The following is a 24,020-nucleotide window of genomic DNA, read 5'->3' as shown; positions in this document are numbered from 1 at the left end:
TTCCACGTTGCTTTGGTATTATCTATACATTTCACCAACGGAACCATCTTTGGGGAAGCATAATCATTAAATTATGAATTATTTTCTGGATCCTTTGATCCAAACTGAGTAATAAAATGAACTGACCCAAAAAAAGTCATTAATTTCATTTGCTGTTGGGTATTAATAAAATACACTTTTCTTAGAGATGTTCCCCATTCACCTGGGTTAAAGCTATAATGATACAGACTTTCTGACTGAGGAGTGGAGGCCCATCTACCAAGAGACAAAGCTGTGATGCAGAGGCTTCCAACTCAAGGAAAGGCACAAACACAGAACCATGGGAAGGAGACTTTGGTTGAAAGGCAGATGAAATGATATAAATGGATTTTGGATAAATACTAGTGGCCTAGTCCTAAAACATGCTTTTTATTTTCTGTGACAGTGAATGGTATGTGCTTTGAATTACATGTTGACTGCCTTAGTTCCTCAATAGCAATTTCTTAGAGTGGGGCCCTTGGAACATCAAAATTATTAAACATACTAGCTCAAAATTCAGCATCCCTGGCCCTGCTTCAAGTTTTATGAGGCTGACTCTGAAGTCCACATAAGGAGATCTCCTCTTCAAAAAGTGCCACAATGGGTTTTAATGTGTAATGATTACTGAGCAAGAAAGAAAGAAAGAAAGAAAGAAAGAAAGAAAGAAAGAAAGAAAGAAAGAAAGAAAGAAAGAAAGAGAAAAAAATTGCAACAGTGGTCACTCGGGGAAAATCCCCTTTCCAATGTCCTTCGCAAAATGAGAAGAACAAAAATTTCAAAGCAAATACATCACAAAGCTGTGGTTATTGAAGTTGAAGACTCTTCTTTCCACAAGGATAGGGTACAATAATCATTTTTTCTTGAGCTAGAATGATGAAGGCAATATAAATCAAACTCAATCCATCATGTTCCATTTCTTCTAATTTCTTCGCAGATATCCATCATTATATAGTCCCTTACTATTGACACCTAACTCCATTGTAACCCCAAATACACACTGTTCACACTGATTCTTTTCCTAGTGTGTTCTTTTGACACTCTAAAAGAAAATAAATAAATTGGAACAGTGGGCCATCAAGACCGTAAGATGCCAACAGTACCAAGACATTAAAGAGAGAAATGGCCCATGCTAAAACCTATAACTCAGCATGCAAATTGGCAAAAACATTTATCTGCCACAGAGTCACCAGGGGGAAAATAATTCCCTTCATTTTTCCTTAGAAAATTGTTATGTCAAGTAGAGATGACAAAGAATTCATCCTATAAGTTCACAGAAAATGTTTTATTAATTCTAGCAAAGACCAAACATAAGGCCAACATTACTCAGATTGTGTGACAGTGTATCCAGTGGTAGAAGCACCAAGACTCGGCTCTTCTGAGTTAGACTACTCTACTCTACACCAAATTGGAAGATTGACAGCCAAAAAGGAAAAAAAAGTTAAGAGTCAAAATTTGACTTCCTTTGTAGGAACTGTACTGGAGCAATTTTTCAAAATGCTGTATCTGCCATTTCTTTCCCTCCTAGGAGAATGTTATGCTTGGCGGGGGGGGGGGGGGATATTCAAAGGGTTGGAGAGTCTGGAGAAGCAAACACAGCCCCAAATCATAAGCAGGGGTGGCTAAGCGAATGAATAATAAACCGACACCTGCCATCTGTGGGAAAGGATGCTTCTGAATCAAACAAGGACAACGGATGCATGGAAAGTTCCATGTGGTCCGTCTTTTAATCAAGCATTGCTTCAAAATAAGTCAGCTGAAATAGGCATTCCACTATGGAGACATGTTTGTTATTGCACCCCTCCTCCCTTCTAGAAGCTCAGCATGCATGCTTTTCCAGCAGGGTAGCTGTGCTTATGTACAAAGGGATACAACACAGCATAGTTTGGAAGCCACTTCACAAGATCGCTCATAAATATACATCACTGCATTATTTTTCTGAGCGGGCAGTAGTGACCTATGCCTTTAATTCCAGCACTCAGGAGGCAGAGGCAGGTGGATCTCTGTGAGTTTGAGGCCAGCCTAGTCTACAGAGTGAGTTCCAGGATAGGCTCCAAAGCTACAGAGAAACACTGTCTCAAAATAAACAAACAAACCAACAAACAAAACCCAACAGAAGAGGTCACTATAGTATGTTAACATTTGTGTTTTCCTTTCCCTCTGCTATTTGTATTTTTGTTCCCTTCTTAATAGTAGGTAGGAGGACTTTATAAATATGTCCCTGACTTCAGGAGACTCATATCCATTTAGGGAATGATCTCCCCAAATTTATTGGATTTAACATTATAGGATTTCAGAGAAGGCATCCCAAACTAAGTCTCTATACATGTCAAGTTCATTTGACCATCCAGTGATATTCATTTCTTCATAGCAACAATGGACAGCTCCTGTCAAAATCCACATTCAAGAACTGAACTGTACATATATTGCTCTGTCCATAACTGTACTTAGGGCTCTGAAGCCAGGGATAGCAGAGTGCTTAATCTCAGGGATCACTTAGCCAGAGATCTTTTCCAGTGTGCTGAAGACTGCAAGGAACACACTGAATATCTCCTCGCCAAAGGGAACCTAAGACTTTATGTTCTTGGCGCCTCCTCAAAGTCTTCTACTGACTTGGGCTAGATTTCTGAACATGTCCATACCCTCACAAGTGGATGTCAGGCTTTTTTGTCTTTTCTGTTTAAACATTTTACCATGGGGCAGGTGTCACATTACAGGGAGCCCCAAATGAAAGTGATATGTTGTTTTTCAACAGATCTCTACTACTAAGCTTGTTCACTGTGAGCACAAACAGTACCCATGAAGAAAAAAAATGCCTTCATATCATAGCCTGCAGTTGCTCTAAGACTGTGGGTAAGACGTTTCATTTCTTCTGTGGAGATTGTAGCAGTACCTGTGGGTTGATGGCCAGCCCAGTCCTTGAGTGCCTCTCTTTCTTGACACCATTATGATTAAGTGCTAAAATTTAAGAGAACGGACTTTGGCCAGTTTATTCAAACCTCAAATTCTCTGACAGCCCTTTCAGTGAGTCAATGATCATCCGGTCCACAATTCACATCCAGATTCTTCTGACCCATTAAAATCCATAATGCTTCCCAGTATCTTCCATAGTTACTATGATGGTATCTTTGATTTACCATCAAGAGACAGAGACAATGAAGATGCATTAGTAGGGTTCACACACGAAGCTATCTATCAACCATCTGCTAAAATATTAATACACAAAAGAATACTTTCAGAAATGATAATTTTTCTGGCAATTCAGCACCCCAAGGAAACTTTTTCACTTAAATAAAATTTTAAACTTTATCTGAAGCATCAGGACAAGAAAACATTGCCTTATCCTATTACCCACCTGTGTAGTCAAGAATTACAAAAAAAATTCAGAAAGACAACCATATACTAACAGACATCAATAAATCAATGAGGAAATGTTTAAATAATAGATGTACCCTTTAAAAAGTTTTCTTAAAACAAAGAAACTTCTCATTAGATTTTTTTTTCTCCCATAGACACTATCTGGTTGTCTTTATTACTTGTGCTAACTACACACATGTGAGCACGCACACACGCATGCGTGCACACACACACACCAAAAAATTAGGAATGCTTGGCACATTATAGTGACAAATCATTTTTCAGTTACCACTAAGATGTGTGATAAATGCAGAAAATTAAAAGTTGTCTTTGGACATTCATTTAGCACAAGTGAACAAAAGAACTATTGGAAGATTGATAGAAGACAAGAGGCATGTGGGTAGACATTGTTAACAGTTTCTTTTGGACTGTATCTATACAGGTCAGGAGTATATTTTTTAAAAAAGCTTAAAAAGTCAAATTCATAACTTTTGTGTTCCAGCCACCCACATGGGTCCTTACAGACATTACAGAAATGGGTACAGCTAAACCATAGTGTGGCCACAGCCAAACCCCAGGATCCCAAAGGCAACCAAGCCTGTCTACAAGCAAGCAATAATGTACAGGGGTAGTTTAAAGTTCATATGAGAAATTAAGAAGCATGTGGGGGTACAGATCCTCTAAAGCAAGCAAACCGAAGGCTGGATGCATCATCGATTATTGGGTGTTGTTCCTAGCTTCACAACTCATAGGGATGCAAAGAACTTGCCTGAACAAAAGGCCTCATCAATAATATGTGGGCAAGTTAGAGCTCCGAGTCAGGTGGAGAATGGGGATCGTCAATTAAGAATGGAGAAGGCTGAGTGCAGGGCATCTCAAAGCTATGTTTGTGGATGTGAATATCTGCTTGTTGGTTAAACACACACAGTGTTCCACTAGCTCATCCCACTGTCTCCTAACTTAGGGAAAGAGCCCAGCAGTGCAAAGGAGCCCGGGGGTATGTATTTCAAAATAAGAAAGAGAATTTATTGATGGGGGGGGCTAATCAGCGTTAGAAATCATTGCGAAGGGAGGCTGGGAAATCTACCCAGGAGGGTCTTAATGAAGAGGCAGAGGTTCCTTTGTCTGAATGCTCTTGTGGGGGCAGCTGGAAGTGGGATGTCAGTCCTTGGCTGTCCAGGCCCCTGGGTTGTGTGCATCCATTGTGCGTATATACAGACATAGATTGTGCGTGTGGCGCACAAGTGCTCATGCATACGGAGTCAATAGAAACTGGCATGTGGAGATCTAAGTGAAAAAAAATCACACAAATCCACCATTCTCCCTTCACCCCATAAACAAAAGCGAAGACAAAATAATAAAAATCTTGACTCTTTCCCCATCCTTGGCCAAAGGAAGGAGGCAGAATATGAGAGGAAAACAAACATAAAAAATCCGGTTTGGGATACATGAGCCCCAAAGCCTGTGAGCTCCTCAGCTACAGCTTTCACTGTAGGGAAGATTCCCAGCACATGGGATCAAGTCAATAAAAGACAAAGGACAACACAGGAGCTCGCTTCTGGTTCCACGTCTGAAAAGGAATCTACCCTGTGGATTTACACATTAAGGTGAGCTAGTTAAAGTAGGCAGTAGTACATCAACGGACTATTGTGTTCTAACAAATGTGGATCGTTAGTTGATACTTTTCCTTTAACATAGGTGCTCCTTTGGGGAGGTTTATTTCAGAGTGGCGACTACCCGCAGCCCTCCCCTATAGATGATACTTCCGTAAAAGTTCAGACTGCCAAGGATGTTTCCTCTCGGGGAAGCGATCCGGAATCTTTATCTTCAGGAAATCCTGGATGCACTTCTCCAGCTCTTCCTCGATGGAGAGCTTTTCCTTCGCAGCTTTCTTTTTGCTGCTTATGTTCGACTCCCTGGAGCCTGACGTCAGAGTCCTGAGCAGGTCACTTTTCCGCCTCATCTCTGACTGCTGGATCAGCTGCACGGGGCCCTTCTTAATGGGCCGGTCCAGGGTCTGGATGTTGCTCTGGCGCGTTACAGGACCGCAGATCACCGTCTCCTGGGGAGAGCTGGCCTCTGACTGGCTGTCGCAGCTGGAAGTGGAGAGGTCATTGCAGGAGGTGCCGCTCTCCCCTTTGTCTCCCTTGCCGTTCTTGCAGCAGCAATCACAATGAGAGGAGGACCACCTGGAAGGCTCACCTGGAAGGGAAACACAGACCCACAAATGAGTGCCGGCAACTCAGGGTGATGCAGAAGACGAACACGTTAGTGTTCCGAGAATACAGGTATACAATACAATATAATACAATCTCTTCATCCAGAAACTAAGTCATCAAAGGGACATCCATTACTAATAGAAGACTGTGAATCTACTATAATACGGTATCGTGCTGAAGCGCACCAACACTGCACTCAAGAGCCCTAGGTAGAAATATACCCAGGAATTTATCAGTCCTAGGTACCTGACAGATCCAAATTTTTAAGGCTTCAGTTCTACCAGCCGTAAAACCAGGATAATAACTTTCTTAGTAGCTGCAGTCTTGGGGATGGCTTAGATGAAACAAGCAGAATGGAGTAGGTGGCATACAGTAATCCCAGAAAATGTGTGCCAATTTTACGGTGGGTAGCATTGAACCCTCAGCTAAAACTCCACCTGTAGCAGCCAGGATGCAGTAAGAGGCTATCCATATAAGTGGAAATGCATCAGCTAGTGAAGAGGCCTCTGGCCAGCCCCAGCATCTCATTGGTTTTCCATCATCCTAGGGACCGAAGAGCTCCACTTAGCAGTTACATGCATGGAAACACTAAGACCCAGACAGCTTAACAGATGTGCCATGATTTGAATAGCTCGTGAAAGAGCTGGGATTTGAATACAGATGTCCCAAGTGTTACAACCAAGCCAATTAACTGCTTCCTAAAACAAATCGCCTGTCTGTAAAATTCTTGCTTCTCAGACTACTGTTCAAGTGTGAATTTCTCTGACGTCCCTGTACATCTCTCTTAAAAATGTTTGCCTCCTCACAGGTACAACTGTAGCTGTAAGTAACTGAAGTTGTCCCAGCAGCTTCTAAACCACTATCTTCCCAAGATAGACTTGGTGAAAAGTTCATTGTTGTAGGTCTAAGCAATCGCCCAGGGTATAGCAAAGAAACTCAATAATACAAAGCATCTTAGTAAAGAACTTCAAAGTAGCTGGATCAAGCCATGCCTGAAGCTAGTCTTGTCGGTAGACATGTTATAAGATCCATAAATTTTATTCTTAGTTTAAGCCAATATGAGAGCGTCTGTCTCTATCCCCTGAGTGTTGACTCTTAAAAGTAAGTTCAACAGCTTGGAGACAGAGCAATTTTTCAGATACACAGTTGATGGCTCCATAAACTTCGAAAAATCCCCAATCATGGCACAAAAGAACTTTCTCAAGCCTAAGTTATAGTGGCTAACCTTCCAGTCTCCGAGTAGCCCCAAGGCTCCTGGAGTCATTCTATTCACTGATTATTTATTACAGGCTGAGTGTTGTGGAATATTACTTTAAATAGGCAAAGATGTATTACATTTGGTTATACTGCATAATAGTACTTAAACTGTGTAAAAGTGTGTTATAATTATTCATGCTGCATTTGTTTACGGATGAAAGGATGTGTGTTTAATTATGTAAAGATGTGTTGGATCTGTTTCACCTTGCCTGCCTAAGGCACCTCATTGGTCTAATAAAGAGCTGAACTGCCACTAATTAGGCAGAGAGAAAGATAGAAGGCACTGGCAAGCAGAGAGACTAAATAGGAGGAAGAATCAAGGCTCTAGACTCAGGAGAAGGAGAGAAGGGAAAAGAAAGAAAAGAACGAGGGGAAAAGAGAGGGACATGCCCAGGGCAAGAAGTCAGGCAGCCACCAACTAGCCAGCCAGAGAAATAGTGAAGGTAAGATATACAAAGGAAAGAAAATACACCCCAAGGCAAAATAGATAAAGAGAAACAGGTTAATTTAAGTTAAAAGAACTACCCAGAAATGAGCCTATCCTAAACCAAGCTTTCATAACAAATAAGAAGTCTCTGTGTTGTGATTTGGGAGCTGGCTGGTGGTCCAAAAGAGAAAGCCTGGTATAGCTGGGCATTTCAATTCACCAACTTCACTGATGCCATAAAAATATGAAGGAAGACCAATATCCTTATTATTTTGTATAATACATTATATATTATTAATATAGTAGAAAGGTAATGAAATATTTTCTATGATTCTTTAAATCCAGTTTTGATTTTTCTATGACTTATTCTAATAAACAATAGTTATCATTCTCAAAAAAATCTCATTCATTGCCATTTCTAATATGGTCCAAGAAATGAACCTATTAAAAAAGACTTCCTATGTAATGTCTATATTTCACATGTATAAATGATTTTCGCACATGACAAGTAGACTTTTTTTTCTAGAGGAAATAAAAATATTTTTCTCTAAATCACAGCCCCAGAATCCCTAACTTTTACACACTCATCCAGTCCAGTCACTTTCTAACATATGACTGAGTAATCATTGTGCCTATAGAGCTATTAAATTAAATGCAGCAATCCAATTAGCCAAAAGGAATCATAATAGCAGCAATGCCATAGCCATTCTCAGTTATTACAAATAAATACATTCTGCGTGACAGCGAAACCGCTTGTGCTTAGAAACGCTTGCAATACCGAGGGCTTTCCGTCTGCCAGGGGACTGAGGACAACAGTTCTCAGGTCTTGTCGGCAGAAGCTGCCTCAGCTGCTGGACACTGGAGTCATTCTTTACTAATACAACTCACAGTGGGGTAATTCCATTGAATTGGACTAAATAAAAGTAATCACTTCAGAGCAGAGTTTATCTAACCTGGTTCACTGGAGAATGTTTAGAAATTAAATTTAGCATTGAGAAAGAGAAGAGGAAAGAAAGGAATAGAAGGATAAGGAAGGGAAATGCAGGCAAGAGGCAGGGAGCACACACACATACACACACACACATTATTTGGAACATACTTGTCTATTACCATAAAACAAGGTAACAAAACACTTGAACAAGCAACCCCACTGAGTCAATAGAAACGTATGTTCCAGCCCAGAAATTGTCTTCCCCAGGGAAGTCCCCCCAGTCACCAAGTTCCAAAGGAAATCTGCATCTTCTTAAGCAGCACCCACACCCGTATGTGCTCAATCCCTGTGCATTCATGTGCAGCCTTGCACTGCATGGCACGCGAGGGACCTGGCACTACTGAAGCTTGTTTCCCAAAGCTGCAAGGACAGTCCTGCATTTCAGTGTCATCTGGGATCTCTAGCTTCCAGGCACGTAGAATTATTACCTTCCATTCAGTCCGGGTACTATCACTCTTACAAGGAAATTGAACAACTTAATTTTAATGTAGCTTGTCACTACTAACGCATTTATATCTCGCAAGAACATTTGAATATTTTACCACTTTGGCAAGACAATTTATAAAATGGCTCCTGAAGTCTTTATACTGTTTTGAAACCAAGGAAGCAGATGGGATTAATACAATCCAAACAGAGCCAGTATGAAATTTGAAAATAGTCATGTAGAACAGAGAAGCCCACTACCTTTTTCTTGGACGCACTGTGTCCAACCACTCTCCTCCCAAGAATGTAACTGGAGCAAAGGAGGGAGACTCAGCAGAAGGGGCTGCCAGCGCAAGGCCCCTTGCCCTTGCGGTCCCTCTGAGGCATGCTGACAAATGTTAAGAAACCGTGAAAGACCTGTGCAAAGTCAACTCTGCAGTGTAAAGTATTCTAGGATCTTCCCCATAATGGAGAAGAGCAGACTCACAAATACCCCAGTGCTCACTTCTAATCTGTGAGGTTGCAGCACTGGTTGGAATCTTTGAATTTAGCAAGGAAGCAGGTTAGAACTGATGAGTCGGATACGGGGAGGAAATCATTTCTTCCAGAGAAAAGCCTCACTTAAGGGTGTGCGAAAGAGAAGAAAACCCATTGCCCTGTGAAGGATTATTAATTAATCGCTGGACCTAAAGTTCTGCAATGCCACTTTGCTTTGTTCTAGAACTCATTTCTGAGTTTGAGGGCTTCTGTGACAATTTCGGATATACTCCATTCATTCAAATATATTGGTTAATACTGCAAGTCAGACCTCAATCTCCATAAACATCCCAAATGGAAATTTTACTGATATAATGATGATTCTGCTACAACTGTACTGTGCAATCAATATTTATTGATGGCCTAAGTGTCTCATTAGAAAGGACACTGTAGCCACAGCTGGACACAGTAGAAAAATGCTAACTGAGTATCTGGTAATGCCTGACTTGGCATTGAAAGGGATACTAATGACCAGCACTAAGAGTATATGGCAGGTACTGTGTGACCAGATATAGTTCTGGAAGGATGGAGTCTTCCAGTGTAGTGCTTAAAAGTTAACATGTAGATGAGTCGTCCAGAATACAAATTCACTTGGATATGCAGGACAGGGATAACTTTGTGTTTTAAATTAAATGCAGGGAAAATGAGAAAATCAGCTTTCCAAATATCTACATGCAAATCTTCCAATAGTTTACATCTCTGCCACATCAAGAACCAATCAGGCAGATGGTATGACTGAGGTGCCCCAGCTTCACAGAGCCTTAGTGGTAATAAGTAGGAGAGGAAAGCCTATGAGAGATGCCTCCTCCATGAAAAATTCAAGGCCAGCTGAGTGAGGCATGACTTAGCAAACTCACAAAGTGCTTATGCATTTTTAAAGGAGGCATCTCTGTAATCTACCCGCACTTCAAATTCTCCACCTGCTAATGGCCATGAGTACAATGCACTTCATTACAGAAGCTGCTGCGAGAGCTGGTCCTCCACGGCTTCTCCATCAATGGTGTCGGAGCCTCGCAGTCTGGGAGAGAGGTGGCCAGATTTAATTTATCAAGGCTGCTAAAAGACACTCTTGGTCTCACAGCTGAAAAGTCGATAATGAGCAAATTGATGTTTTCCTAATTCTGATAACCTTTGAAGATACATTGAATGGTGGAGATTAGGGATAGGCAGGCTGTGAAAACTCCTGGACAAAAAGAGTCCTTAAGCTTGACAATCATCATTTCTTGCTTCTGGCAGACCTTTCCTTCACTCGAGGGCATCTAGTGTTGGGTAGGCCCAGCTGGGACCTCAATTTAAGAGGTGGTGTATATGAACAAGAAAAGATAATTAAGACATCCACACATCAGTCAGGAAGGCAGATACTCCAAGAGTGTCCAACAGGGAGAATTCGATAAATGGTGACTAAGCAGACATTAGAAAGAGAAAAGTAACACTGAAGAGATGGTCAGAATAACTGGAGCTACAGCTGCTGTCTGCAAAGATGTACAGAAGAATACACAAACGCTAAAGCCTAAACAGCTTAGAAGAAGTCCGGTGGAGGAGGGTACAGATGCCTGAGGAAAGCCTGCCACTCTTCTGGTGATGGTACCTGAAGGAGTCTACCTCTGTGGGTCACGATGGAGGGAGAACTAGTGCCAATGGCTCTGGGGCAAAGTCAAGCAGATGCAGCCGGAAGCGAGCCAGTCCTTCTCAGCTACATGGCTCACACCTTCCTGCAGCATCCCCTCCTGACAAAATCCAAGAAATAGACAACTGTGTATGTGAAGAGTGTCCTCGTGTGACTGGTGAATTGGTATGGTGATCCTGGGTCCTCGTCCTGACATCACAGAGCATCGCACAGAGGGCAGCTTTGGAGCAGAGATGGTGCCTTCATAAGACCACATGGACGCTCTGAGGGAAGACAATGGATAAAAGGCAGCCCTCTCGGGCAGCTGGAATGGATTTCACAGAAGACTTAGTACATGGCAGTAAAAAAAAGCCATCATCTCACTTCAACTCCTGCCCTCTGCCCCCTTTCACACTTCAGGGTTTTCAATTTGTTCTCGCCTTGCCGGCAACACACACTCTTCTATTCTATACCTGCTTAACTTGCTCATATCAGCACAAACACAAATGCTGAAATATAACTTCACAGAATGGGTTTACCTTTCTCTTCTCCAGCACAATTTAAACTCATCCTAAACTCTGTCCCTGGCTTTTATACTTTCTTAACATTGTGTTTGCAGAAGTCTCTCTCTCTCTCTCTCTCTCTCTCTCTCTCTCTCTCTCTCTCTCTCTGTGTGTATGTGTACAATGTATATGTGTATTCTTACAGAATTATTGATTTAATGGTTCTTTTCCACACGATGTCCTTCTGAATTCTACACCACACTAATATACACAGGTCAGGCTACGAGAATGCATGCTAGGTTTATGTACTCAGTTATGTTCATAACAGCAGTATTCATATTAGCCAGAACATACAAACAACCTAGATTCCCCTCAATCAAAGAATTGATAAAATGCGATACATTTACACAATGGAGTACTACACAGTGGTGAAAATAATGATAGCTTGAAATTTGCAGGCAAATAGATGGATCTAAAAAAATAAAAAAAAAAAAACATATAGAGTGAGGTAACCCAGTCCCAGAAAGACAAATATAATATGTACTCACTCATAGTGGCTTTTAGACATAAAGCAAAGAAATGGCAGCCTACAGTCCACAACCCCAGAGAACCTAGACAACAAAGGGGACCCTAAGAGAAACACACATGGATCTACATAGGAAGAAGAGAAAGACAAGATCTCATAAGTAAATTGGAAGCATGAAAAGGGTAGAAGCATGGGAAAGGGTAGAAGAAGAGAGAGGAGGAAGGGGGTGAGTAGAGAAAAGCAATAAATAGAGAAAGACACTTAGAGAGAGAAAGACAGAATTCCTTCACAAATAACTAAGAGACCTCTGACTCGTAAAGGTCTTTAGAAGAGATACTATCAGGAGACATCTGATGTAACCTTGATAAAAATAGGCTGACTTGATGGCCATCAAATTTCATGGTCTATCCAACAAGTTCAAAGTCCCTTATTTTGTGTAGGAATGTGTATATAAATTAGTCATAATGGTTTGTTAATGTAAAGGACCTTGCATTATTATAGAACTAACATAGAAATCAGCTTTCCTAGCTATTCTATCTATGCTTCATATTGACCTAACTTTCCCATTTCAAGTTTTGAATCTATTAGGTTTGAAAGCAATGCAGTGATCTGAATAAAGCTGATAATCCCGAATCCTGATTCCCTGATTCAGTGTCTTGTTCTTTTAAGCACCTGGTGATAACACGATTATTCCACTTGTCCAGGACTCTCAGCTCTTTGTTTTCTCCTTCATTTTATTTCATGTTAACCTTAGCTCTTTGTTCCCTTTCTTTTTTTTTAACATTTATTTATTTATTTGTTTATGTATACAATATTCTGTCTGTCTGTATGCCTGTAGGCCAGAAGAGGGCACCAGACCTCATTACAGATGGTTGTGAGCCACCATGTGGTTGCCGGGAATTGAACTCAGAACCTTTGGAAGAACAGGCAATGCTCTTAACCATTGAGCCATCTCTCCAGCCCTTTGTTCCCTTTCTTTTAGCTAAGGTCATACTTAATGATTCTGTCCCCCAAAGTCCTTATTACTCAGCTAGTCCTAGTTCTGTGACCCCCACTAACCTCTTTCCTACCTTCCTCCATTCATCCTAAAGATTCGCCTTTGTCCTTTTCTTCAACCTTTTTGTAAACTGGAACAAGTTTCCCATTACCCATCCCATGTCTTAATCAATATCTAGACCACAAAAGGAGGATATATGGCTGGATGTGCATAGAGTTCCCTAACCTTATGACCACCGTGGATGACAAAGCCTTAAGTGCAACTCAAGCTAGGTGGATCTGAGCCCTCACTGGGACTTTTCTGCTAGAACATATGGGTCATAAATGCTGTATTTTGTGGGAGGTTGCCAAACTGGGACATGTGAGTCCAATAGCCATCTTTCACACCAGCTGGCGAAGACATTCATGGAACAGTGAGCCAAGGGAGACAGGAAAAGCTGAGAAATAGAGAGAAACATCCCATCATTCAGCAGAGTGTTAATTTGGACCCAGGGCCAGATTTATAATCTTAAGGCCTGGAAATTCTCTTTCTGCTAAACCTAGTAAGAGTTAATTTTCTGAGGCTTATAACAGAATTCTTGAATACTATATCAAACACATGTAAGCACACGTAACATCTATTAACTCTCCATTTCATCATGAACACACACACACACACACATTCCCAGTGCTAATGATGCAGAAGGTGAGAACTATTATTCTTGCATAGCTGTCTTGAGAATGACTTGTTTCTGCTCTGGGTGGCATCTTGTTTATCACATTATCCCTAACAAATCTAAATACCATTGAGAGCAACAAACTAAATCTACGTCACCATCTCTTTTGCAAAGGAACTACAGTTGTGAACAAGGTCACAGCTATCCCCCCGTCAAAAATTTGCATAATAATAAAAATATAAAATAATACAATTGATGGAGGACCCCATATGTGTCAGTTCTCATACCAATCCATTATGTGATGCTATTTGTCTTTGCTTTTCATGAAGACGAATTAATGCAGTTTAAAGATAAATTAGCCCAATCCAAAATTACAAGCTTGAGAAGTAGCAAGAGTTCAACCAAGATGCATCAGGCAGCATCTCACTGAATGCTCCAGCCTGTGCAGAGAAAAGGGAACTATAGTGCTTTTTGGCTCAGGATTAAGTAGGTAGCTGGTTAGGACCTGCCTTTTCCAGGTAACAACAGTCTGCCATTCTGTCTGGATTCTCCCATTAGGAACATCAAAAGGCCTCTTCTGAATGGTATGTATTCTTGACAGAAGAATAATTCTCAGAAATCTGGGGTGAATAGTTTAATCACAATTCCTGGGCTGCAGAGAGGGGAGCCTAGAAACAGACAGTAATGGGTATTGGGAATTTTAAAAATTCCGCACTGAATTGCTGAACTTGGGCACCTACCACATGTCCATTGTGATGCCATGCTGACACACAGCAGGGAGTTTTCACCTTAGCATGTGTTCTGCCTAGCTTCTTGACGAGTCTGCCCTCTGGACTACAGGCTGAGTGGCGGCTGGCTCCTACCATAAACTTCACCTGGAAAATCTCTGTTCTGGCAAGGCAATTGACTCTCGGGGTGCCACTTAATGTTACCCCTAGGGGTAAAATCTTCTCGCTGTTCTGAAATAAATGTGCATACTTATTGATGAGGTAACCAGATTTGATAAAGCTGGACTAAGTGGTCCACAGCTCACAAAGCCAGTAAGAGACAAGGCTGAGATTGGCTTGCGCTGCTCTAGGGAAATGCTGCCGTTTGGACAAGAGCTTATTGGGTACACACCTTCCTCCATAATGATAAACTTAAAAGAAACCCAGTGAGCAGAGGCAAAGGAAATTGAGCTGCCCTTTTACTTTTCACCAAATGGGAAGAACACCTCATTTCACCAGTCTGTCTTCAGATGATAAAAGAAGAGAAAGCCTTGTAGAATTTAACAAGCTCTGCCTTAACCTGTATCCTTCCTAATTGGATGGTAATTAATTGCTATTCTTTTAATTAGGAACTCAAAATGGAATAAAGGCAGAGCTAAGCAAAAGTTTCTCTCTACAGCCACAGCCTATATTAATATCCTGTCTTAATAATAGAGAACATTAATTGGAATGTTTATGACATGCCATGTGTTGTCTCATGCAGTTTTCTCACAGAAGTTCATTTGAGAACTGCAGCATCCCTAGGAAAAATCCTTAGCTATCTTTCGCTTTTTGCAGAAAGGCAAACTGAGGCACAGGAAGGGTAAGCAGAAACCCAAGGCAACCGGTTGCATAATGGAACTAGCATGCAGAATCAGGCCCTTTTGTCCCAGGATCTCATTAGAATCATACCAATTCTCCTGTTTCTTGGGCTTTATTTATTTTAGGCATTTTTGTGGATACACATGAAGTCTGTAAATCCTTTTTATTAGACACGATGTCTCACTGGGACTTCGGTCTCAGTGCTAATTTCGCTAGGCTGACTAGCCAGCCAGCTATAGCAATCTGACTGTCTCAGCCTCCCCAGTGCTGTGGTTACAATTCTGCCACCACAGCTGGCATTTCTCCTTGTGCTGGCTAGTTTTATATCAATTTGACATGAGTTACAGCTAGTTGAGAAGATGGAACTTCAATTAAGAAAAAAATGTCCCCACCAAGTAGGCCTGTGGCCAAGAGTATCAGACATTTTCTTTCTTTTTTTCCTTTTTAATTTTTATCTATTTTATGTTTTTAATTTAGTTTATTAATTTATTTTACATTCTGATTGCATTTTCCCCTCCCTTCTCTTCTCCCATTCTCAATCCTACTAGTTCCCCATTATCCCCTACCCTCTCCTCTATTTCTGTTCCGAAAGGGATAGGCCTCCCATGGGTATCAACCAAGCAGGGCATATCAAGTTGTGGTAAGACAAAGCACCTCCCCTTGGATTAAGGGATGTTTTCTTGACTGATAATTGATGGTGGAAAGCCCAGCTGAATAGAGATTGTGCTTCCCTTGGACTAATGGTTCTGGGTGCCATAAGAAAGGCCAACCAAGCCACAAGGAGCAACCTAGTAAGCAGAATTCCTTCCTGGACTCTCCATCAGTTACTCCCTCTAGGTTTCTACCTTTAGTTCCTACCTGGACTACCCTCAGTGACAGAATATGATCAGAGAGGGATAAGCTGAAGTAAACCCTTTCCTCCTCAAGTCACTTTTGGTCGTGGCCTTTATCACAGGTTGTAGGATATTATATCACACTGTATGAAGATGTATCACTGCTTTACCTTACCTGCCTAAGGCACCTGATTGGTTTAATAAAGTGCTGAATGGTCAATAGCTAGTCAGGAGAATGTAGGGGGGACTTCTGGGCAGAGATAAGAATTCAGGGAGGAATAGAGTAGAAGCACCAGAGAAATAGAGAGATGGGGGAGTCAGACTACAGATTTGGAAAGAGGTAAAAAGCTATGTTAATTTACGTTATAAGAGCTAATGGGACAAGTCTAAGCTAAGGCCAAGCTTTTGTCGTTAGTAAGTCTCTATGCCATTATTTGGAGGCTGGAAGTCCTGAGAAGAAATTCCAACAACAATCAGTGTTAAAAAACCCTTACTAAAGCAGAACTGAGCTCAAGTCTTCATGCTGAACGATCAGCACTTTACCTAATAAGCCCAGCCACTGGGCTTTCAACTAGAAAAACAAGACTAGACCACAGCTCACATTGATGACTGGTAATATCTTTACGTGGGAATGTGGGAGACAGAAATGTTTAGCTGAAGGAGTAGAGAAACTTAATGATAAGATTAATCCACTGTACAATAAAAGCACCTAGGGTATTCTCAATGACTATCAAAAAATCTATAAAACAATTGATTACTTCATATGTCAACCATAGAAAGGTGAACATCAACTTCAATATAAGTATTTAAATAGAAATTTCACTGAAGATAACCATTCATTTAATCCCCTGTTTCTTCAAGCATTCTTCTAATATTCAGGTCGCCCCAAATCCATTTTCTTATTACCTAATCATAGTCTCCATTTAGTATCCTTATCATTGGCTGTCTTAAAAAACACTGTTACACTTTGCATACACTGACAATATGTAGAGAAACACAAATATGCACACAGACTGGTTTATGCAGAAATGCTCTTTCTTGGCTCTCCAGAACAATGACTGCCATTTTGGACTGGGATGTCAAGAACAAGGAGAACACCTGAAGGGATTCATAAGTTGTACATGGTTCTGTCAGCTCATTGTTAACTATTTAAAAGTGAGATGTCGGCTACTAAGAAATTCCATAATTGCACAAAATGCACGCATAAAGTCTTGAGATTGCCCATTTACCCATGATTCAAGAAAAGTAAGCGACCATGACTTCCATGGTTAATTTACTTAAAAAGGTCTTTCAAGTAGTTTGACAGATGTGTCCTATGAGCAAATGCAGCTGAAGAATACAGCTAAATTAATCAGCACTGATAATCTTCAGACGGGAGGAGATAGAAAAGAAATAAACTGATGCAATAAGATTGAGAGATATTTGAGTTCTGTCTATATTATTTGATATCCATTAGTATTCCTCTGCAGTGATTATATTGATAAACACTTGAGGTCTTTCTACATTTTGATGTCTATTTATTAAATTCTTTTTCTCTGCATTAATTATTAAACACTTAGTAACAGGTTCTTGATTATTAATATATAAGAAATGAATGGGAAAGAGACTTTAAAAAAGGAACAAAACAGGAATTCCAAAGGAATGTAGGGCTGTCTTGGTGACTGGACTTATTATCCTATCATTTTCCAGTCAGAGAATTCATTTTTTTCTCTCATCACCTCATGATGACTCTAAAATAATAACGCTTATTGAAAGAAGGAGTTTGGGTTTAGTTTAAAACTTCAAAGTTGGGCCTGGAGAGACATCACAGCAAGTGAGCGTTCTTTCTGCTTCTCTAAAGAATGTGGGCCCCAGCACCCACAACAGATTGTCACAGCTGCTTCTAACTGCAGCTCTTCATCCAGCCTGTCCAGGCACCTAGATACTCATGGGGGAGACACACAGACACATATACACATAAAGAAAAATAATTCTTTTAAAGTCTCCAGAATCAGGAAAGATTTTGATCAGATTTCTAAATCTACAGTTAATGAAACATTCGATTTAGACAATTGTATACCATGACCCAAAGTGATGGGGATCGAAAACTTATATAAAGAGAAAAAGAACAAAGAAGAGAGACAATAATGAAAATCCAGGGACAACAGAACATATTGTTAAGCAAGGTGATACATGTCTGCCAGCCCAAAGCTCAGAAGGCTGACAGAAGAGGATCCCTATAGAAGTTAAAAGGGCCAACGAGAGAGCATTGTGTGATCATAAATCTGACCTACATTTGTGCAGCTCTGGGCCTACAAGAGACAGGAGCTCTATGCTGCCCTTGCATATGTAAATACTTTTCCCAGAAGGAAGGCCAAGGAAGCAAATGTGAGACAGCAAAGCAAACAAACAAGGAGATAGCAGCCAGAGGGGAAAGCAGAGAAAGCCACAAAAGAAATGGTAGGTCACTCTCCTTCTGCTTCTGATTTGAACCTTGATTGGGGGAGGGGGAGGGAAAGAGGAGGCAGCGGTGGGGAAGAGACAGAAATCTTTAATAAATAAATAAATAAATAAATAAATAAAAGAAGAAAGGGTAGGTCAGTGTATTGGCTACTTTTCTCACCGCTGGGGCAAACTACCTGGCATGAACAACTTAGGGGGAGAATGTTTTAACTCAGTTTCATGGCAGAAAGCTTAGCAGTGTCCATCACAACAAAACCAGTTTCTATGGCAGCAGGAAGGTGAGGCAGCTTGCTCACATCTCAACAGTGTACCAGGAGACAGAGACCTCTGTTCTCTAGTTATAATCCTCTAACCATGTCACTACAACCCAGTAAACTATTTTTCCTGAAGCAGATCCCAAGTCTAAAAGCTCTATAACCTTCTAGAAGGGTGCCACCACAGGAGGTGGGGTGTTCAAATTCTCTACCCTGTGAGGTACTGTTCACAATCATGCAAGCAGTCGCTTTCCAAGAAGAATTTGAATCGTGTGATCGAATCCAAAGTAGAATTCTTGGAAATGAAAAGGAAATTCCAAAGACTATAGCAGGAGAGTACTGGTACTCGACATATCTTTAAGGAGTAGAGGGAGTTCCAGCAATCTTCTGGAAGGAAGAAACATTTGGTGTTAGCTAGGGTTAAAGAGTAAAGAAACAGTAAGGAGACTGACCAATGAATACCGTGTGAGATACTGAAAATAGTCTTCAGTAGTGGGTATGGGAGAAAAGACTTTGCTGGTCTGGGAGGACTTCACAGGTGTCTGGCAAATTAAGATGGCATGGCAAAAGTGAGCGGCAGGTAGAGATAGAAAACAGATCATATTAGGGAGATAAAACAGATCTTAGGGAGGTCTAAGAGGCTATTAAAGTGATCAGCTTACAAACTTGTTTCAAATGGGAGATGTACAGACAGCTGAAAGAAAGGCTATAAGAGTTGCAGACAAGTTAGGAGGCTGCCAAAATGGCCCAGATGAGAGGAGGTGATAGCGCCGGCTATTGTTCCTAAAAATAGAGCTGCTGCCTAATTCCTGAGCTACCGAGAAGGCAGAAGTTACTACTACGAGAAGGCAGAAGTTACAGATGTGGATGAAAGGAGGGATGAATAAAGGAGGTTCCCAGGAGTGCCTCCATCTCGCAGCTAGTGGCTGCTACTCTTGTTCTCTGAAGCAGGCACCATGGAAGAAGAGGCTGGGGAGTGGTAGGAGATGCAGATAATCAGTTCAGTTTGCAAATTGGGGGACTAATAGAATATCCAAGATATAAATATTGTCCCAGGATGCTATAAACATGACTTCTATGCATTTCCTGGAATTTCTAGGCATCTTTTCCCATTATGTGCATGTGTTCATACGTGTGAATAACACTGCATGGTACAAAACAGAAAACTTTGGAAAACTGAATAAAGGATTCCTTGGGGAATTTATGCAAACTTATTTAACCCTGCCCTGAGGCTATCTTGTCTTTCATTAGATGATCAGTGTTAAGCTTAAATGTAAGAGAGAATGTCTGCAAACCACACTAATCTGACATTGGCAAATATTTGAGAGGGTCCCTACTTACCAGATGGAAACTCACTTACGTGACCGTCAATAGATTATAGAACTCCTTGCTTTAATTTTCACACTCACTCACTCAACTCATGAGCGACTGATTTCTTAAAGATGCTCTATTGGCAACAGAGGGATAGTTGACTACGGGGCATTCGTGTTTTAGTAAAAATAATGAATGAAAAAGTTTCAGGTCGTATTGAGTGCTGTGTGAAATATAGATAATTCAGGGCAGTGTTGGAATGAGGCAATGTGGTGAATGGTTACCATAGTTAGATTTTCATCTCCAGAGAAAGGAGCATTAAAGGCAAAATCAAATGTCCAAAGGAAGTAACGTATGACGCTTATGTGGAAATCAAAGGAATAACATATATAAAAGCGCTAAGCCTGTACAAGGAAGGGAAGGATGGCCTGTGTGACTTGAAGTGATCAAAAGAGGGAAATGCTGGAAGATGAGGTCAACGTGGGGAGACAGGAGGGAAATCACTATCGGTCCTCAGCAGCTGCAGTCAGCAGCTGCAGTCAGTGGGCATGTTTGAAACCAGGGCAACAGAAGGATGGCCTTGCCAGGGGAGTTGTATGATTCAGTTTTGTTTATTGCAAACTTCTCCTGGGTCTTAACTATAACTATGGATTATAGGTGAGCAAGAACAAGAGCAGCAAGGATGATCAGGAAGCCATCCCAGATGTCCATTTAAGAGAAGGGGTGGTTTCCAGGAATGAAAGTGGAGAGCAGGGACCATCTAATGTAGATTCCCCCTCTTCTCTTTACGTATGAGGAAAGAGAGGTTTATAGATTGGTCATTACAATTGTATATTTATTTGTCATTCTGGGATTGGGACCTAGATCCTTCTCATGCTAGGCAAACATTGCACCATTAAGCATCAACTCCAACCTCCAAGATCTGTTTTTAACAGAAGGCATCGCGCTGTCTCCCATTCCTTCATACAGAGCACTGACTTGTTTTGTCCTGCCGCTGATCTGCACCTGCTGGGGTTGTTTGACTGACTTCGCAAACCAGAGCCTGGAGTTTAGTTCTACAATCAGGCATCATTACATTGTTTGTAAACAATGACAGACTATGTTAAATATGCATTCTGGCTAATTACTGCCTTCCCTTGTGCCGCCTTCACTTTCTCATTTCCATCATTCCTGTCACGTCTCCATACCTGACTGTATGTGGTCCCTACCACGGGGAAAGAGAAAATAGTTGCAAACACATTGAAATGCAGGAAGATATGCAGTCCTGTGTCCTGATGAGATCTTAAGAACATGAGGCAAACACAGAGCGTTTCAGTATGTTCAGCTTTATTTCCCTTCCTCGGTGTGTCCATAAAGTTTTTACTCAAGGCACATCCCTAACAGATGTCCATTACAGCCTTGCCCCTGAAGCAGAATTAGCAGGCCAATAATAAAGAAAGTTTCACTGGGGTCTAAGGGATTTGTTTTCACTCTGCTGTCCTCTTTTTCCCTCCCCCAAACTCTTGCTCTCCTGTGATGCTTTCTTTCCCTTCCTCCTCCTCCTCCTCCACCACACACACACACACACACACACACACACACACACACACACACACGAGAGTAGTTAGATTAAAAAGATCTGGGATGGAGTTTCCTTAATCATGGAAAAGCAGCACCTATACCAGAATTCTTGGAATAGCAAAAGATTCAACACCATCAATTCTCATATGGTGTGCAACAGGTGGAACAACTCAAGCAGCAGTACCTAAGAAAGGCTATTAGCTACAAGTGCAAGCAAAAGCTAGAAAGCATTCTACTTCTGCTCCTGAGCACTTGGGGGATGAGCCCTGGGACTTCAGATTGTTCACCTTTGTAGGCAAATAAGAATATTTGTACTTATTGGTACTTCTTACAATGGTCACTTCACTGAGGTATGGCTATTACATATTCCATCTTCCCACAGAAGAGAATAGGAATTTCACATAGAATCAGTGTCCCTGCCTGATGATTAATCTTCACTATCAACTTGATTGGACTTGGAATCACCTATTAGATGCATCCCTAGGTATATCTGCAAGATTTTTAGAGATATTTGAGTGGATAAAGAACAGCCACCTTGAATGTTGGGGAGTGTCACCTTACTGGGTTAGGGTCCTAGACTATAGAAGAAAGGACGAAGAGAAAATTAACATGACACCAGTATTCATCTTCATCTATGAACTCACTGGAGCCATCTTCTGCTTCTGCTACTACACTTTCTTTACCATGGTGGACTTTGTATACCCTCACAGTGTGAGAAAACAAAATCTTCATTTCTTTAAATTGTTTTTGTCTGTATGTTGTCTTGAAACTGAGAAAGGGAGCTGATATGGGTTCCCCAAACTTATGGGAACCAGATGATGCAACTAAGAGCCCCAGATGAAGGTCATGGCCCAACAAAATTAGACATTTGTCCTGCATGGTTTCAGTACTTTTTGGCCTAATTATTCTTTGCTTTGCTGATGGGGGAGTCCCCTCTGTGTGCTGTAATTACCATTAGTGAATAAAGAAACTGCTTTGGACCTATAGCTAGGCAAATCTTAGGTAGGCAGGGAAAGTTAGGCTGAATACTAGAAAAAAGAAAGGCAGAGTCAGAGAGATGCCATGGAGATGCCACTGGAGATAGATGTGCTGAAACATTGCTGGTAAATCATGACCTCATGGTGATATACAGATTAATAGAAATGGGTTAAATTAATATGTAAGAGTTAGCCAAGAAGAAGCTAGAGATAACGGGCCAAGCAGTTATTTAAATAATATGGTTTTTGTGTGATTTTTTCAGGTCTTAAGCTAGCAGGTCAGCCGGGATCCAACAAGCTGCCTCCCACTACACTTTGCCTCTGTTCCTCTCTTTTAGAATGGAAATTGTACATTGACAATATGCAACTTTCCCCAAGAAGTTGGAAGTTAGCATATTTCCTTGAGTCTCACAAGAGATTTTAGATTTGGAGCTTTTAAACAATGTTAAAACTGTCATGATTTTAGGAACCTTTGTAAATGAACTAAGTGCATTTTATATTTTGAAAGGTCCATAAGTCTATAAGTACAAACTCTGTTTTAAAATGATGTATTTTTGTTTCAGGTTGAAAAGGGATGGACATTTTGTAGCTAATCTTCACTGTCAACCTGATGATTTAAAATTCCTTGAGACATTTATCTGGTTATGTCTGTAAAGGTTTTTGTAGCAAGCTTTGACTGAGGAAAGGTCTGCTCTGAATATCCTGAATGTGGGTGACAACATTCCATGTGCTATAGGAAAAAGAGAAAGTAGACAGAACTCCAGAATTCATCTCTATGGCTTCCTGACACACAAGATATAAGCAATCAATAAACCACCACTTCAGTGGATCTGGGATCATCTTAGTATATTCCATCTGTAAGGTGATAATTCTTCTCTCTACTCCACATGGAGGAGGATCACTGGCTTAGATTTCTGGGTATAGTGAAGGCTTCAACTATGATGCTTATGTTACACAGAGTACAGTTCTGCTATACCAGCCATAGTCTGGTACCATCAAGCTATACAATTTTATCTAAATTCCTAAGGTCTCTATAGTTTTGCCTACTTTATGTCGACTTATAATAATATTGAAAACACTCTGCAAAGATAATAGTGTGATAGCATAGATATTGGAGATGGGATTGGTGGTGTCATCATTGTCAGCCTTTGCCTTGGTCTCATTGATGCTGAATTAGTCTTTCAAGCACAATAGAATAGGTTGTGGAGTATTAAGTCATTCTCTTCTTAATCATGTTGCTTTCTACTCTCTGCATTACATATTAATGTTCATCACTTCATTCAGAGTGCTCTTTCTGTCTACAATGACTTCTCTTTTTCCACTTGCATAACTTGGCCCTAAAGAGTCAGCTTAGTTCCTTCCTCCACGTTGTCGCGTCGCCTCCTTTCATGCCAGTCAGGGCACTCTAGCCCTGAGCCATGTCCCAGCCCTCGGCATTCTAAGACAGTCATGCTACACAAATCCAGACTACTCTTAAGATCTTAATTTTTCTGGCTTCTGTTCTTTTTAGGTATCTTATTCAGGAATGTGGTACCATCCTCATATCCATTCAGGTATCACTT

General features: G+C 40.9%; 1 protein-coding gene across 1 annotated transcript in view; it reads right to left on the bottom strand.

Moving 5' to 3' along the window:
- Positions 1 to 4,870: 4,870 nt before the first annotated feature.
- Kctd16 (potassium channel tetramerization domain containing 16) overlaps positions 4,871 to 24,020 on the bottom strand; it is a 260,976-nt gene continuing 241,826 nt past the window's right edge. The window contains exon 2 of the mRNA XM_050162706.1: positions 4,871 to 5,574. Coding sequence (XP_050018663.1) covers positions 5,123 to 5,574 — 452 coding nt within the window. The 3' untranslated portion in view covers positions 4,871 to 5,122. The remainder of the gene's footprint in view (positions 5,575 to 24,020) is intronic.

This window comes from Alexandromys fortis, unplaced genomic scaffold (genome assembly GCF_014885135.2).
Source record: "Alexandromys fortis isolate MF-2015 unplaced genomic scaffold, M_Fortis_MF-2015_v1.1 scaffold_17, whole genome shotgun sequence".
In the NCBI taxonomy this organism is placed as follows: Eukaryota; Metazoa; Chordata; class Mammalia; order Rodentia; family Cricetidae; genus Alexandromys; species Alexandromys fortis.
This window is presented reverse-complemented; position numbering and strand designations above follow the sequence as displayed.